At 45.3% G+C, this 17,999-nt stretch overlaps 1 protein-coding gene across 1 annotated transcript in view; it reads right to left on the bottom strand.

Annotated features, from left to right (window-relative positions):
• The window catches only part of DIO2 (iodothyronine deiodinase 2), a 59,710-nt gene extending 47,784 nt beyond the window's left edge, over window positions 1-11,926 (bottom strand). The window contains exon 1 of the mRNA XM_077463581.1: window positions 11,187-11,926. Coding sequence (XP_077319707.1) covers window positions 11,187-11,408 — 222 coding nt within the window. The 5' untranslated portion in view covers window positions 11,409-11,926. The remainder of the gene's footprint in view (window positions 1-11,186) is intronic.
• Between the last annotated feature and the right edge of the window lie 6,073 nt (window positions 11,927-17,999).

Genomic DNA, 17,999 nt, shown 5'->3' with positions numbered 1-17,999 from the left:
CTTCTCCAACATGGACACTCGATGCTGGGAGGAGCCACCAGCGCCACTGAGGGACCCCAGAAGAGGAGGATCCGGGCCACTCTGTGCAAAACAAACTGCACAGTGGAGGACAGCACTGCACAGCGCTAATCACAAGCAGTGTCTCGATGAGCGCCTGTGGAGATCAGGAATTGTCTCGCTACCTGTGATTAGCGCTGTGGAGTGCCGACTTCCTGGCGGGCTCTCTGCATGTGCTGTTTACAAACACGCCTGAGCTCATCCTTACCAGTGATAGAGAAATAAGGTGTACTAACTACTTGGTCCTTACTTGGGTATGCTCCCTCCTTATCATCAAGTTGCTCTGGGCTGCATTCACATGAAGACTTCATCAAGTATAATGCAGAGCTGTGTGTCCTGCATCGCACATGATTGGAGAATGGCGAGGATCCACTAAAATCTAGAGGAGATCACCGGAGTAAAGCAAATACTGCTTCTTATTCCTCATCTCCTAGAGTTAACAAGCATTTATTGATTGCTGTGTGGTAAGAAGACGGCAAAGATAGTTTTTGTTTGTAATTTTTTGTGCATCATAATCCATTTTCATTGTCCTTTTTTTTTTTTTTTTCCATTGCTGCATCTCCATGCTGACCTTGTAGCCTCTTTAGAGCCACTTCCTGTTTAAACACGCTCCAGCAATGGCTGCATGGCATTTCTTAAGCTTTCCTGATGGTGCCACCAGTGGGTTATGCCTGCAAGACGTGAGACTTGTAGTCTCCATCAGAAGCCAGTGTGAAAGGGTGACTACGCAGGAGCACAATTGGGAGGCATGGAAAGAGTGTTGTCTCCTTTTAACAGGAAGTGCCTAAACAAGGACCCTCGTGGCAGGATCACCAGGGATTATTTTAATGAAAGCTACAGATTAAAAAAAAAGACTTTTGAAATCACATTAATGTGCTAAAGTCTATAGCAGATTTTAGTGATTGGGTCTTCTTTAACGTAGATGTGTTGAGCAGGATATTAGCAGTCTATACTCATGGCAGCGTACGGTTCCAGGCGCACTGCATAACCAGCGAGAATGCACAGACTTGTGAAACCTCTCTCTGCAAAGCAGATTAGGACCCGGAGCTACTGGGGCACGCCTGCCGACCGCATAATGAGCTGGAAATGTTCCCTCCGCTGTTGAGAAACACCTGTATGAGCTCTATGGGAGCTACAAATATGTATTGGGAATACTCCATAAAATAAAGAGTGTTATTCTTGGTGTAATGTCACATTGCAGCAAGTACCTTTTTGTATGTAAATGGAGGCTAAAATGAAGACTGGCTGAAGCTTCGTGGTAGCAGACTGTTCTAGTCTTATTGCCGCTTGTCCCCTCCGTAGGCCCAGGCTGAGAAATTTCTGCAAACAAACCCACGCTGTTTTTTTTTTTTTTTTTTTTTGCTTTAATGTAACGCAGACGGCTCTGCCCAAGGGGAGCTCTTGTACAGCTGGCAGGTTCAGCACAGTTTATGTGTTCCCTGGAGACACCCTGGATCTCACCCATTAACCAATGCCAAGATATTACTCGAGAACAGAAAGTCGGTGCTCCACCCATGCTCCAGCACTTTATGAGCCCGTTTTTTTTTTTTTTTTCTTCATTTTGACCTTATTCAGCAAATGCTCTGCTCGGGAATAAACACACAGTATCTCATAGTCCAAGGTATGAAAGCCATAAATGTGCCAAGTAGATATGTGTTATCTATTTAAACTTTCAATGCTGCCAATTTGGTGAAGTTAACAATTCAGTCTCTCCGTTTCTTTTCCACTATAGTAAAATTATGCTTGAATGATACCAAAACACCAAGAACCGGCGCGGTGTTTGTGGCGTGTCGGCACGGGCTGGGAACACATGATATTGGCATGCAGTATGAATCCGTCTCGTCCATTGCGCGGTCTGTGCGTGCCCGTGCACAAACACACACACACAGGCTCAGGATGAATGAACTTGCTTGACTGCCACTCGGAGCTCCGCAGTCTAATGAAGCCGGTTTGGCAGCGTTTTGTGTAGTTCAGCTGTGTGACAAGACGCTCAGAGCCAGAGATCCAGGACTCGCCTATTAACACGGGAACTTCATGAACCTTACGGGGGTTCCCGAAACATTCTGTGCTTCAGTTTGCAGGTCCGCGTGGAGCTTCAATGAACTCTGGCGAGAGCAGAACCCAGTGGAAGTGCTGATTGTTTGTCCAAGTGCCGTGTTGTGGTTTCTGTCTGTCCCACTTCATGTCTCGTACTTCTAGTTCAGCACACACAAATGTTTCCATTAATGAAGCTTGCCAGACACACACAGATCTGGACACTCTGCCCAAACTGAGATGGGTTACGTATGCCAATTTAGTGACTGTGATCAGATTTTCAGCCCGAATTTTCTTTACTTGTAATTTGAGCATGGTTTCTCTGCTTTGTACATTGCTCTCTGCTTTGTTAAATAAGTAAGTGGACTCTTTACATCCAGGCACATTTGACACTGTAAGGCAGTGTAAGAAAATCATTTTCCAGTTCATTGCGTATCTTTGTGGAAAAAAAAAATGTCCCTTACATTGGTGGTCTGTAGGAAGAGTGCTAACATTGGTGGCCAGTTCAAAAGAATGCTCCTTTTTACAGTGGTGGTCAGATTGCCTCCCTTACAGACAGCTGAAAAGTAACAAACTAGAGCTAGAGACCATGCTCAACTGGTTAAAATGGTTGCTTGATAGTTATTAGGTTGTTCTGCAGGTAAGTGGTGGTGCCAGTGGCGTCGCTAGGGGGTGGCTTTTGAGGCTATAGCTCCGAATCTGGGGCCCATAGCCCAGAGTCTCTGCAGGGGACTTCAAGGGGAGGGGAGGCTCTCTGGGGACCCTGATGCAAGAGGGGGGCTCTCTGGGAACCCTGATGCAAAGAGGGACTCTCTGGGGAACCCCTGATGCAAGGGGGGCTCTATAGAGACCCTGATGTAAGAGAGAGGCTCTCTGGAGATACACACACACACACACGTATATTACTGTATATACATGTGTATGCCCGCCCAAGCATATGACTTTCTTTACTACGCTGCTATGGGCTCTAGCCCCGGATCTTTTGTAGACCTAGCAACGCACCTGGGTGTTGCTGATCTCTTTTTAGGAGGTTTGGTCTGCTACCTTACTGAAAGGACAGAACGGTTGTTTCAGCAGAACCAGAACTTGAATGAGAAGGAATGAGCGCCTGCTGTCAAAAATAATACAACCCTTAGTGAGAGAATACAATTGTTTATTGAAGGTGTGACAATGTACAGATCAAGCAATTGTGTTTCCTGAGAACTGCCACCCCATTTTACAGGGATGTTGGTATGCTGATGCCTTAAGAGTTCCCTTGGCTGGAACTAAGGGACCAAGCCCAACCCCACACCATAACTCCCCATCCACCAAATAATTTGGACCAGAGCACAAAGCAAGGTCCATAAAGACATGGATGAGTGAGTTTGGGGTGGAGGAACTTGACTGGCTCGCACAGAGTCCTGACCTCAACCCGATAGAACACCTTTGGGATGAATTAGAGTGGAGACTGCGAGCCAGGCCTTCTCGTCCAACATCAGTGCCTGACCTCAGAAATGTGCTTTTGGAGGAATGGTCAAACATTCCCATAGACACACTCCTACACCTTGTGGACAGCCTTCCCAGAAGAGTTGAAGCTGTTTTTTTTTTTTTTTTTATTAACTGCAAAGGGTGGGCCAACTCAATATTGAACCGTACAGACTAAGTTTGGGCTTAAAGTTCATGTGTGTGTGTAAAGGCAGGCGTACCAATACTTTTGACAATATAGTGTATGTGCTAATGGGGATTGATGGACTCTGCAGTAGTACCAGATTTCTTTGTGATGGTAAATTCCAGCTTGTGAAATGCAGAGACAAGAAAGGCTTTTTGCATCTCTGTTAGCATGTACCAACAGCGCCGAAGAAGGGGGAGAGGCAGTTCCCCTGAAACGTGTTGGCTCGATTTTGTATGTTTTCAATAAACAATTGCATTCTCCCACAAAGCGTTGCAATATTCACTGCAGTGGCCAAAATGTGATCATTGCTCACTGGGCAGTGCTTGGACACACATGGATGATCCAAATTTCTGGTGATTTCCCAGTAAGGAGCACATGACACCATTCGGGTAAAGCTGCCAATAGACAATGGATAGCACCTAGTCACACATCAGTGGGGGGAACTATTAGGGTCACATTTGCAACTGGGCCCTGGCATTCCACCACCGCGGGGACGCTATGGGACCTTAAGGCTTGGTTCACACTGCTGTGAACCCAAAGTCATGTGACTTGCTTGCAAGTACCTGGAGACTTCCTTTCGACTTGCTTGCAACTTTAGTGATTTAACTTGGCAGTCTATGGCACTCAAACTGCAGAAAAGTAGTGCAGGAACCTTTTTATTTATTTATTTTTTGCAACAAGCCCCATTGACTGTTTTGACTAGCCATGCGACTTTGGTGCAGTTTGAAACGGGACTTATAAAGGGCCTAACAAGGGGAGTAAATGGCCTCAATCAGTGGGAAGGACCCTGGACTCAGAGGGAAAGGGTCCAGGTGCCAAAGGAAAGGTCCTCGGCGGGAGGTTGTTATGGCTTCATGCACTGGGGCCCTGATGGTTCTAATTATGCCTCTGTCGCACTCATCATACAAACTTACAAAGCAGGGCCATGCTGCTCATGAGGCCAGTTAGGCTGCACTAATTGAGGTATAGTGAGGGCTGGTATTGAGGTAGGAGTACCCAAAGCGCCATTGGTGGCCACCTGCACCATAATAGCAATTCAATGCTGCCTTACCATCTATGCCCTTGCAAACAGTGATGTTGCACAGCCCTGACCGCCAGCATTTTAGCAACTATTGATGGGGGCTGGAAAAAATTGCCTTCACAGGCAGCATCTGCCCCTTGTTTGGCCCTGATACAAGGCATACCCATACTGGGAGATCATCAGAAAGCTTCTCATATGGGGAGCACCAAACTATGGGCCCCAGTACACCTCTTTATAGAATGCTGGCTGTCCTATTCTGACACCCAGCTTTTTCTAAGATGTGTACTGGGTGTCCATAGTTTGGTGCTCCCCATATGAGAAGCTTTCTGATGATCTCCCATGAAGCAGCACTTGACACATCTTCATATTACGGTGCTAGCAAACATTGGACAGCACTTGGCTACGCATGCATGGTCCCCAATCCTCCCCACCTTCCCCATGACTGTTCTTCTAAATGCTCATCATACAAACGCGGCATACGCATACTGCATGTCCTGTATGGTTTGTTGATGGACAGCTCAGTATTCTCTGTCATACAAGATTTGCTCATGGGGGCGGGGGGGGGGGATTGTTTGGTTCTCTCCACATAAGATTTCTTATATGTGTTACTTTTGACAACGTTTTTAGTATCTGAAGTCATATGTACTCATTAACTGTACAAAAAACACTCTGATTTTGGTGTGAGAAAGCACATGTATGTACTGTGGGACATTTGAGGTCTATCTACGAAATCAATCCCTCCCCACTTTGTAAGCACATCCTGAACATACGGAACTGTGTGCTGGGGGTATAGAATTTCTGCACATCTGCCTTGCCAGCACATTAACAAATTATCTTCATAATAAATGCTGCTGTATTGTTCAGTTCCTTTCCATTACTCAAGACATTTGACTTTCCATCCTGATCTGCTAAATGGTTTTGTTTGGAATCGATCAGCACTCTCGTTCACATCTCAACGGTTTTCTTGAGCTGTGAGAAGTTGCCAGCAGAGGGCATCATTGAGGTACTTTGCCCCTGTGCCAAGCTACAGGTGCTTTAATGACTTGTGCCCAGGATTGTTTCTATTGACACAGAGTTACAGATCTCATCCAGGACCTCTAACCTGCTGAAAAAAAACTCCTGCGGAGGTTTAAAGGGCCATACCATAGGTTGGGGGTGGACAAGCCTGTGGAATTTTTATTTTCCGACCAGCAATCTGAATCCAGCATGAAATATGATAAACGTGGTGTATTAACACAAGACAAGTCTTTATATACCAGTTTAGTCAACGAGGAAAGGTCAGACGAAGTGTGAAGCCACATTTCAATTCAGAAGTCCAATCATAAAGATGAAACGTGATTGCTATAGGTTACTGCACTACTACATTGAAACTCGGCAATAACGGCATACAAATATGTATTCTGTCACTAGCATTAGCACAGCGTTTTTTTTTTGTTTTTTGTTTTTTTTTGCAACATAGTTTTATTACCTCTTGATTTTTGCCAGTAGATGTTTTTTTTTTCCCGCTTCCTGTAACAAGCCAAGCCAAGTCCAGCAAAAGTGACAGTTACAGGAATTGGGACGAACCATAGAACACTGCTGAAGGGGGATTTCCCTATCCACACTAAACAGAGTGGCTGGGCGAATCTCTGGCTGCAGGCTATTGTATATCTGACCGCTGGTGGCTGTCAGAATACCCAAACAATGACTTTCGCTGATTGGCTGCAAGCCACTGTTTGGTCGATCGTTTTCTTCCTAGCTTCTTTGATTTTCAGATCAAAGGATGTCAGAGTGGTGCCGATGGAGCCAGCTAGAAATCCAGGTCCACCAATGACGCCAAAAAAGCTCCTAGTTCACTCCCTGGTCATATCTCGCCTCAACTTCTGCAACTCCCTCCTCACGGGATTAACTTTGCATAGGCTATCCCCTCTTCAGTCCATCATGAATGCTGCTGCCAGGCTCATCCCTCTTCCCAACCGTTCAGTGTCTCCTACCCCTCTCTGTCAATCCCTCCATTGACTGACTGCCATTCACCCAACAAAATTAAATTCAAAAGTCTAAAAACAGCTATCCACAACAAACCTCTACAAAGCCATCCACAACTCGGCCCCCAGCTACATCACTAACCTTGTCCCAAACTACCAACCTACTTGTTCCCTTAGTTTCTACCACAACCTCCTGCTCTTTAGTTCCATTGTCGCCCCCATACTCGTCTACAGGACTTTTCCTGAGCATCTCCCATCCTCTGGAACTCCCTTACCCCAATATATCCGGCTATCTACTACTCTATCCACTTCTAGGCATTCCCTGAAAACCCTTCTATTCAGAGAAGCCTATTATGCCCACACCTAATAACTGTGCTTTTTATTTTCTCCATCAGATCATCTCCCACAGTTATTACCTTTTGTAACAATTGACCCTCCCTTCTAGATTGTAAGCTCCAACGAACAGGGCCCTACTGTCTGCCCTCATGTTGTAAAGCACAAACTGTTGGCTCTATATAAATCCTGTATAATAATAATAATACAACGCAATTTGCGCTGCATAGAGGCAGCTTAAAACTGCAGGGCCAATGACGGTTAGAATTTTGGGTTGAAGTTTCACAGGAATTAGCCAAAATTCTAACCATTGGTGGCCCTGCTGGCAGCGCTCGTCTCGAACTTTATTTAAAAAAAAAATAAAAATCTAAGGAGCCAGGTGGAAAATTTATCGCCCCCCCCGCCACACACACACACACACACACACACACACTGACTGCAGCCAATCGGCTTCAGTCACTGTTCAGATTCTCTGACAGCTGCTGACACCAGCTGTCAGTAGCTGGCAGAAGAGATTTAGTCACCCACACTGTTTAGTGTGAATGTTGGAATTGTGTGAATGCTAAGCTTAACCACTTCCATACTGGGCACTTCCCCACTTCCTTCCCAGAACAATTTTTAGCTTTTAGCGCTGTCGCACTTTGAATGACAATTGTGCGGTCATACAACACTGTACCCAATTTTTATGTTTAGCATTTTCTTCCCACAAACAGAGCTTTCTTTTGGTTGCATTTGATCACCTCTGGGGTTTTTAATTTTTGTGCTACAAACGTAAAAAGACCGGCTCTCCATGTCAGCGTGAACCGAGGAAAGCAGTTTACTGGCACTTCCTGGTTCACACAATGATCAGCTGTGATTGGTCACAGCTGATCACGTGGTAAGAAGCCTCTGTCAGACTGGCACACAGCACCTCACATCGCTACGCTCCCCTGCGGGTGCGCGCTGGATTTGTTAACCTGATCACGTCATATGACGTCCAGTCAGGATATCACAACCACATTGCCACCGTCATTCTGCTATATGGCAGGCGGCAAGTGGTTAAAGGTGGTCCCTGCTGAACTGGCCAATTTCAATCCATGTATGGGCACCCTGGTTGTACACAAGTCAATCCATCAATTGATGTGTGTGTGTGTGTGTGTGTGTACAATCAGCCTGTCAGGTTTCTCCCTAACAATCTGTGCCATTGGCTATAGCTGGCAATACTGGTCATTGTGTTCGGCCAGCAGGGAAAGCTCTCCGCTGGCAGAACACAATAGCGCTGCGGGAGGGATAATCAATGTTGATGGGGGAATTACACAAATTTAAGTAAATTGTATGATCCCCACCAGAACACTCTGATCAGCGATTTCCGCCATTGGCTGAGAGCGCTGATCGGGAGTCAGTCAGCTGCTGTTTTTCCAGCATGCCCATCCGACAGAAGCCAGGAAAACGTCTGGCTTTGGTCTGACAGGGTGGCATACACACTCACCGAATGTCGGCTGTTTGTTTTTTGTTTTTGTTTTTTAATGGGTCAATGGCTCAGCCCCTGTGCAGGGGCTTAAAGTGATTGTAAAGTCTAATTTTTATAGAAAAAAAAAAAAAACAACAAACATGTTATACTTATATGCACAGAGCAGCCCAGATCCTCCTCTTTTTGGTGCCCCTCTTCTGTGCTCCTCCCTCCTGTTGAGTGCCCCCACAGCAAGCAGCTTGCTATGGGGGGACCCAAGCCGAGTTACAGCTCCCTGTGTCCATTCAGACATGGAGCTGCGCCCTGGCCCTGCCTTCTCTCTCTCTCTCTCTCTCTCTCTCTCTCTCTCTCTCCTGATTGGCTGGTTGACTGGCAACAGGGGGAGCTAATGATGCCACTGCTGTGTCTCAGCCAACCAGGAGGGAGAATCTCAGACAGTCGAGACACTCGCGGACAGAGATTGGGCTTAGGTATTAAGTATTGGGGGGGGAGATAATACACACAGAAGGCTTTTTATCTTCATGCATGGAATTCATGAAGGTAAAAAACCTTCTGACTTTACAACCACTTTAAGACTCCCTCATCCACCGGGTGACCACGCTGCTTTGTGATTTAACTGTAGGACCAACCACAGTTACAGGAAGTGTCAAATTAACAGATTTACTGGCAGGATCAACAGTTAGTAAACCCATCTTACAGGGAGGAGTTGGAAAAACAAACCGACAAAATGCATCATGTGTCATATTTTTTATTTTATTTTTTGCCCCAAGTTCCCCTTTAAAAATGCTGCCTATAGTTACAAGTGCCACTTGTAGCAACCAATCCTCTCCTAACAGCTCTGGCTGCAGTAATGCAAAACAAGGTTGGTAGATGTACGACGCTGATCTATTGAACAATCCTGACCCTGTATGGGGGGTTTTACACAGGTTCCGTGCAGCTTTAATGAGATGAACTGACTAATGATGTGAATGTTCCCATTCCTGCACTGTCCCCCTCCCCCCCTGATAAATGTCACCCCAGCTGCTCAGTCCTTGCCTTTCCCAGGCACCCACTAATCCTTTCCAGCAGTTCGTAGGTGCTCGTTGGCTGTTTAGAGCACGAGGGACCCACACGGCGTAAGGGGTAAAAAAATAAAAACAAATCCGCTCAGCTACACATGACAATCTTGTCTTCACGATCTGCACGAGTCGTTATCAAAGCAGCGGTTAAAAAAAAACACACACACAAAAAAAATGCTGCACTTAGACCCCGCACACCGGCAATTAAAAAAAAAAAGTGGAGCCGGAGTCTGCGGCACTCATCACAAACTACTTATTACATAAAATACAAATTCCTCCGGGCAATGAGCTGCCTTTTATGCCTAATAGCCCAAGGAATGTACAATCTCTGCTCAGCGGAGGGAACGCTGATTATTATTATTATAATGTCGAGAGTTTTATGTGCCGCTGTGGCTTTAACATGCATTCTTTTATCTTTTGTGTAGCTGCTGCTCGAGGACTAGATTGAAAGACTTGTAGAAAAGGAGCCCGCTGGGAGCACCTGGGCTCATGTGTATATAACTGTACGTCCTCACTTTTCTATGGCCTTTTGGTTGTTGTTTGATTGGTCATTGCTTTGGTGTGTGTGTATGTGTATGGAGCAGATCATACATAGTGAGATCTGGTGGTTGGTGAGCAATCACTTGACATCTATCCGCAGTACCCCCTGTCCTGTCCCATAAATGCAGCTCATGAGCAGTGTAATAATCTCACCCCTCCGTAGGAGGGGAAGTAATGCTGCTATATCAGAGAATTTCCTGCATGCTGGTAAATCTCTGCAGTAATGAGCATGTTGTCACTGTCTTTCCTATCTTTTGCTTTCACCACCTAAGTTATGTGACCACACCACGGATGCCAAGTGTGCATGCACAACAACTGCCCCGTAAATGTATTCAGCCAGCTCCATAAAAGATATTTCACTTTTCACCTGCTGGCCATAAGCACAGCTCCGTCATCCATGCAACACTGTACTGAATCTACTGTCTACTGCACTATATGTTCAGCCCATCTACATATCTACAGTTATCAGTTGCTGTATAACTTCTTCCTTTTTCACTGACACAGTACAATGTAGGTTAAAGTTGATTTACTAAAGGCAAATAGACCATGAACGTCTGCAAGTGCAGTTGCTCCAAATCTTAGTAAATGAGGAGGACCTCTGCTGACTTCCATCTTCATCCAATCATGTGCAAGCAAAAATCATGTTATTTATTTATTTTTTTCTTGAATGTGATTGGGTAATCTTTGTAAAGTGAAGCTTTACCTCATTTTACGAAGCTCTGGAGCAACTGCACTTGCAAAGCGCACAGTCTATTTGCCCATTAGCAAATCCACCCAATGTTTCAATCTTTGCATTCATGTCTGTTGTTCACAAGTCAAAAAAAATAAAATTGCATTGAAAAAACAGGAATGTTGCTTTTAAAAAGGAATCACCTGTGTGAGAAAGCTCCGACAGAAGCAGCCATTCCCCCGGTGGTGCTGCCCACTACTGCCTGGATAGCATATGGTTTCGTTTGGCTGCGGTGGAACTAGTATGGGGAACGGCTCCTTCGGTCGCAGCCTTCTCACACAGGTGTTTTCTGCAACTTTCCCTTTTAAAAGTGGCGCCTTTTTTTTTTTTTTTTCATTCTCTGCATACCTGTTTGTAGGCGTCCAATAGGAAGCTGTTCCAAACGCAGCGCAATCCTTCGGGGGTGAGCATCCGGCGCCACTGACCATGGCTGGATTTGGACCGGTTCAGCTGTAGGAGCACGTGTTTCACCAACACGACAGAGTCATAGAGAGCGAGGAAGAGGCAGTTTGAAAAGAAGCCGGGCAGGATCTGCAGAGTGATCAACAGGTCCACGCTGAGCAGACCCATGTTGGTAGCACCCTCCCTCTCCCCCCTTCTGTGCCCTTAGTGCTGCCCTTCTCTACCTGCCTCTCTATTCCTTCATTCAAAGGGAATGAATGTCTTGCAGTATAATAGTGGGAAGTTGCTAGGACAGGTGTCTGCACGCAGCTCTGCTTCCAGGAAAAACTTCAGCTGGTCTCTCTCATCACTCAAAAAGTTTGCAAAAAAAAAAAAGTTTCTAGGAAGCTGCAGAGACCAAGGTGGACTGTGTGACCTGCACTGTCCCCCCTCACTCTACCTCTGCCTTCCTGTCTCTGCCTCTCTCCGCTATCTCTTTTTGTCCCCAGATCTCCCCTCTGCCTCCCTCCCCTCTCTGTAGCCCTTTTATACAGTCCCAGGCTAATTGCTGCAATAAGAGAAATGAAAAACCCTAATCTTGCCTGTGATCTGCTGTTTGACGTCAGGGTAGGAGAGGGCATTAGTTTGGCTGGGGATGCTCTGAATAGGGAAAGAGCTGCTCAAAAAACTTGCAAGGCGGGACTTTCTTATTAAAGGAGAGGATAAAACCGGCTCCTCCCTCCATGCATCTCGCAAGTCCTGAACAACTTGCAGGCAGCTGGCACGCTGTACCTGACAAGGGAAAGAGGCTGGCTGCAGGAGGGGAGGAGGGGGGGGGGGCTCACCTGTGTGCCCTGGCAATAGGTGTGCACCTCAGACAGTCTGCCTGCAGCTCATGCAGGACACTGGCTGAAGCTGCTCCCACTCATCACTACCGGGCTTTGTAAAAACATCCACTTGCTTTGGGTCACTTAAAATGTATCTAAATTCAAAAGAAAAAAAAATTCCATATTGCAGCTTACCAATTCTTAGATGTAGTAGCTGCATTTATTTTCTTTTTTTTAGGCTTTTCATTTTCCCTTATTTTAACCTATTGATCTGGCCAGGAAGTCTGCTATTAACTTCCTTTAACTGGCCAAGCTGTCCAGCTAAAGGGTCTTTTCACACGGACGGACTCCGCTTTGCTCAGCGAGGGATCGACTCTCTGAGTAGGCTGATGACAGGTCCGTCTCTGCTTATAGTGCAGTGACATACCTATCAGAGTCCCGCTCTCCCCTATGGGGAGATCCGATGAAAACGAACCGCCTAACGGTTTTTATCAAATCCGCTTGACGGACGGAAAATAGGTTCACCAGCCGTCTGGATTTCACGGACAGGACAGGATCGAATAAGAAAGGCGGAGGATGTCAGCGGACTAGGCTCTGATCAGGTCTGCCTGAAAAACGAACTGTCATGGACCTGATCGGAAAGCCCATGTAAGAGGGGCCAAAGTGTCAAGAGGGTTGAGAGAGAAAAAAACATATTGACACTGAATGGGTTGTGTGCAATGGTCAGTTTTTATTAATTTATGTAAAACTTTTGTCCAAGAAAAGAAAAAAAAAGACAGTTTTTCTAATTTCTTTAAAAAGTGTTAGGTGGAGTTCAGCTTTAATTTTGTTAGTCAAATCCATTTAAATCTGTTAGTGCATCTAAGGCTGGCCATAGCCGGTGCAAATTTCTTTAGTTGCAGAAAATAACTTTGCAGAATCCCTCTCTCCTGAGCTATTGCCTGCTCCCAGTGGGGGGGTGGGGGGAGTGGATGGGAGAAGACGGTGATTAGCAGCTATACTGCTATAGCAACCGCTTTCCATAATTGGAAGTGAATCCGGCAGACTGGTTGTCCCCAAATTGATCGATCGATCAGTCTGCCCGTTAATGGTTCAAATCTCGGAAGTGTGTTACTGGCTGAATCACCAGGTGAAAATGAAGGAAAAAAAGGCTCAACCTAATGCAGCCACTATGTTTGAAGTGATTCTAAAGGCAAAAAAAGAAATAAAGAACAAACATTTCATACTTACCTGCTCTCTGTAATGATTTTGCACAGAGCTGCCCCGATCCTCCTTTTCTTCAGTTTAAAGCTGCTTGCAATGAGGGCACTCGTATGTCTTTACTTGCTTCTGAGCTGGCCCTGTGTATCCCATAAGACGCAGAGCATGGCTCAGCCCAGCCCTGCTCCCTTGCCACAGGCTATGATCAACAGCAGCAGGATCCAATGGCTCCCATTGCTGTTTCTGAGCCAGTGAGGAGAGAGAGAGCTGAGAGAGCCGCTACTCTTGTGCAGATTGCTGGATAAAGATGGGGCTCAGGTACGTATTTAGGGGAACTAGGGGTGAAGATGTATTCAGAAGGGTTTTTACCTTAAAGTGATTTGTAAATGTAAATAAAAAAATAAATGAATAACAAATATATTTGCCTGCTCAGTACAATATATTTGCACAGAGCAGCCATGAACCTCATCTTTTTGGGTCCCCGTTGGCGCTCCTGGCCCCTCCCCTCTGTCCAGCGGCTTCCCATGGGGGCACTCGTGCATGCTTGCACCTAAGCCCCGCTGCTGCACCCATTGATGCAGATAGAAGGATTCGGCCCCACCTACTCCCTCATCACTGGCTTTGAACCCACTGGGAGCTAATGGCTACCGGTTCCCCAGCAAAGCCAGCAGGACCCAGAAGTGAGGGGAGAGAAGAGCTGCAGACGTGCACAGAGCTGGACCGAATGAGGGCTCAGGTAAGTACCGGGGGGGGGGGGGGATGCTGACACCTAAACATTTTTTAACTTAATGCTAGGACTGCAGTAAGATAAACAATTTTAGACTTTACAACCACCTTAATGCATAGAATCCATGTGTAAAAAAAAAAAACTGCCTTTTAGAACCACTCTAAGGATTTGTAACTGCAAAAATGTTACATTTTTGGGTTCAGGTACGCTAACCTGGTTTGCTCATAGATTATAGTTGAGTATATATAAAACCATGGAAGACACCGAAGCCTAGAGAACAGAGAGCAAAGGGTTCTTCACCCACCCAAGCGACTAGCCTATGATGCTCTGGGTGTAAGCTCTGAGGAGATTGTTCTCTTGAAGTGCCTGATCCTTCCACCACAGATTTGATGGAGGTTGACTCTAATTTACCCCCTGGCACATCTAACTGGGCCATGCCAATCTGGGTGGCCTGTAGGCAGGAAAACCTCCCCTCCTATGAAAATTGGTGGGAGGTGCCATGTTCTTATGCAAATGTAAATTGCCTGTGTTGGAAAATATTTAAAGTGTATCAAAAGCCGACAACAAAATATATAAAACATGTTGCAGATTACCAGTCCTCAAATGTGGTGGTTGTATTTCTTTTTCAGGCTTTTTTACTTCTTTATTTTCACCTGGTGATCCTGCCAGTAACGCATTTTCTGTTCTTTAGTGATAACACTCCCTGTACAGTATCTATGAAGAAGCAGCGTTGTCTCCTTCAGACAGGGGCTGAGTTAAGAATGCATCTCCATAGCATAGGTGAAAAGAGTACTGTTGTCCACAGAGAGAACTGAGAAAAGGCTGCAGAGTGCAAAGCACTGTATTTTTGGCAGGATCAACAGCTATTTTTTGCATGTAAAGCTATACTCCAGGAAAAAAGTATTTAATTTAAAGGCTAAGCTCACCTTTCTGAACATGTTACACTTATATTTAGGTTATAACATTTTCAGCATCTGATCCCCCCCCCCCCCTCCTTGTGACAGTTAGTCGGGGATCTTTTCCCCACACTCGCTGTCACAGTTGAAGAAAAAAAAAAAAACAGCCCTATGGGGCTCTGCCTACATGACCACATCATTGATTCACAGATCCCTGTGAATCAATGAAGTACATGAAGTACATGTACCTTTGCGGCTGGCGGCTTGTAGTTCTTAATGAACTACCAGGGTGCTGATTAGCGCTCTAGGTAGCTTATTGTTCTTTCCTGTCATTCAGTAAGACTCCTTTCATGCTGGGGCCGTGGCTGCGTTGGCACTAAAGCGCTGCTCGAGCTTTAGCACTGTTTAAGCTGTGTTTTTCCGCCGTTAGTGGGGTGCTTTTAACCCCAAAGAAGAGGTTAAAAGCAACGCTTTGGAAGCCCTGCCCATTCATTTCAATGGGCAGAGCGTTTTGGGAGCGCTAAATACAGTGCTCCCAAACCACCCCAAAGATGCTACTTGCAGGACTTTTCCTAACATCCCGCAAACGCAGTACCTCAGTGTTAAGTCACACTGAAATGAATGGGAAGTGCTATTTCTAGTGCTAAAACACCTGAAAACAGCCTCGGTGTGAAAGGTGTCTAACTGCCTGCCCATATCGGAGGTACGGGGCAGACAGCTACGCAGTTTTCAGGAGTGTGGGATTACATCCACAATCTGCTGATCCTTGATGCAATGCTTTACAGGCTCCTAACAAAACAAAAACGTATTTTTTACCTGCAAAAATATGTGCATTCATTTTTTTTTATTTTTTTTTGTAAAGGGAAACTTATCCTTTAATTTGTTTAGTGGTTGTAAACCCTTACTTATACCCACTGAAGTGACTAGCTTTAGTTGATACACAAATATTTAAATAAATCTTCCTACATACAGTGTACTTGTTTATCTGCAGCCCTTTCTTTTCCAAAGCCGTTCAAAGTTAACATGTCAAAGGCTAAACGAGCCCATAGATGACTCAATTTTCTTTCCTTTCACCATGGGTTGGTGCTTTTGGATTGAGGAAAGTACACGCTATAGAAGTATATGCTTTGTTTATTTTATACTTTCGGAAGTTCACAACCACTGTAATAGCCTTGAAGGATACAAAATGACTTTGTGTGCATTAAATACCATTGCAAACCCAAATATCACCTTGTAAAAGTAGCAGTGGCATCATTACATTGCTTGTACATAGGCTCTGCAGAGAGCAGAGCAGTTGGCAGAACCCAGCAGGCCCCACCCACTACAGGCTGCCTCCAGAATGCTACAGGAAGGAGAGGAGGCAAGAGCAACCACCCTGCACAGGGAGGGAAGAGCAGCAGTAAGCGGTCTTTAGTACATGAAGCTCCTACACAGAGCGAAAGTCTCACACTGGATCTGGAAGAAATACACAAAGCACATCAAGATTCAAACATGACTCTTGTATTTAGATGCTATTTGCATATCCTGGAATTCTGCATAATCTGATTTAACAAAATGCTTTCAGTGGTATTTTTTTTTATCAGACCAAAGGGAGTAAGTAAGGGAGTTTGTTGGGGTTTACCTTCCATGATTTAGTACCTGTTCATTGTGGAAACCGTGCCAAACCTTTACCTGCAGCAATATGTGTAAACAAAGTTCATTGTTTTCCATCGAACCAATTCTTGTTTTAAAGCGGAGCGCCAGCCTAAATCACAACTGTGGCTTCAATAATAAAGGCCCCCACCCCCACTCGTTTTTTGGTAAAGTGTTTTTTTTTTGTTTTGTTTTTGTTTCGTACCTTTTCTGATGCCTTGAAGCTACTTCTGTCCTACCTCGCCATGGCGAAATACGCAGTTTCTGGATTTCCATTGATTCCTGGGATTGCTAAGTCATCAGTCCCAAGAGTCAGTGGGCATCCCCCATAGCTAGCATTGTGTTATTTCAAAACCTGGAAATTACGCAATGCTAGGCAGAGATAGGTGCCATTTTTAAATTGGGAATGGAGTATGGAAACCTTGCTGACATACAGTGGAGTGCACTTCCTTCCCACTGCACATGCGCAAGATCTGGAGGTGCATGCTGGGTAGCCAGCATGTACCTAATCTAGGAAGAGGGTCCCAGCGAGCTTCAGATGCCAACAGTCAGGGTGGCAACACTGTGTATCAGGAGATACAAGTAGGTAAACAATGCTTCACAAATAACAAAAAGAGGACAATTTTGAGGATGGTCTATTTGTCAAGACAAAGCGATGACCTTGACAGGAGTAGTTTGATATATATATAAAAAAAAAAAAACACCCAGAACTATGGGGAGAAGTCCTGCATGCTGCATTTTGGGTGAGAGAAAAGCACAAAGTGAAGGAAGTGCTAGCTAATTTAGTATCCCGATTAAAATTGTAATAACAATGGATGAAAAACACTCACAAGAGGGGTATAACATAAATAAGCTTATCTGATGCAGAGTATGTAGGTGTAGATTCTTCCTTGATCTATCCTACAGGACTGCTGTAGGGTTTTCCAGCTGCTGGGAGAAAAAGTTGGCCCGCTCGGGAGCCTGGAGGAGTACCAGGAAGCTGCGCTAACCAGCGTTGAGCGCACACCAGAAGTAACCTCACTGGAAGGATGGAGGACCAGATGAGAAGGCAAGGTTAAACGATCAAAGCATCTAGCTCCTACTACAGGCCTGTAGAACTTGCTAGATGCTCCAAGCCCGTAGCCTTAGCTTCTCATCTGGTCCTCTATCCTTCTGTTGATGTCGCTAGTGGTGTGCGATCCATGCTGGTTACCGTGCCATCTTCCTCTCCCAGCAGCTGGAACACCCTACAGTGATCCTGCAGATCGGATCTACACCTACATATTCTGCACCAGATAATCTTCTTTATCGTATACTTCTTGTGAGTGTTTTTTTATCCATTGTTAAATTTTTAATCGGGATACTACACTTAGCTGGCTCTTCCTTCCCTTTGTTCTTTTCTCCCATTGAATCACATGGAGTCGTTCACAACTCTGACCAACAACCCCTATTGTTGGTCTCATAGACATTCTATTGCTTACTGGACTTTATAATCTTGGTGCGCCAGATTTTCTTTTTA

This window comes from Lithobates pipiens, unplaced genomic scaffold, assembly GCF_037356315.1.
Source record: "Lithobates pipiens isolate NorthernLeopardFrog02 unplaced genomic scaffold, aLitPip1_a1.2 Scaffold_30, whole genome shotgun sequence".
NCBI classification, from domain to species: Eukaryota; Metazoa; Chordata; class Amphibia; order Anura; family Ranidae; genus Lithobates; species Lithobates pipiens.
This window is presented reverse-complemented; position numbering and strand designations above follow the sequence as displayed.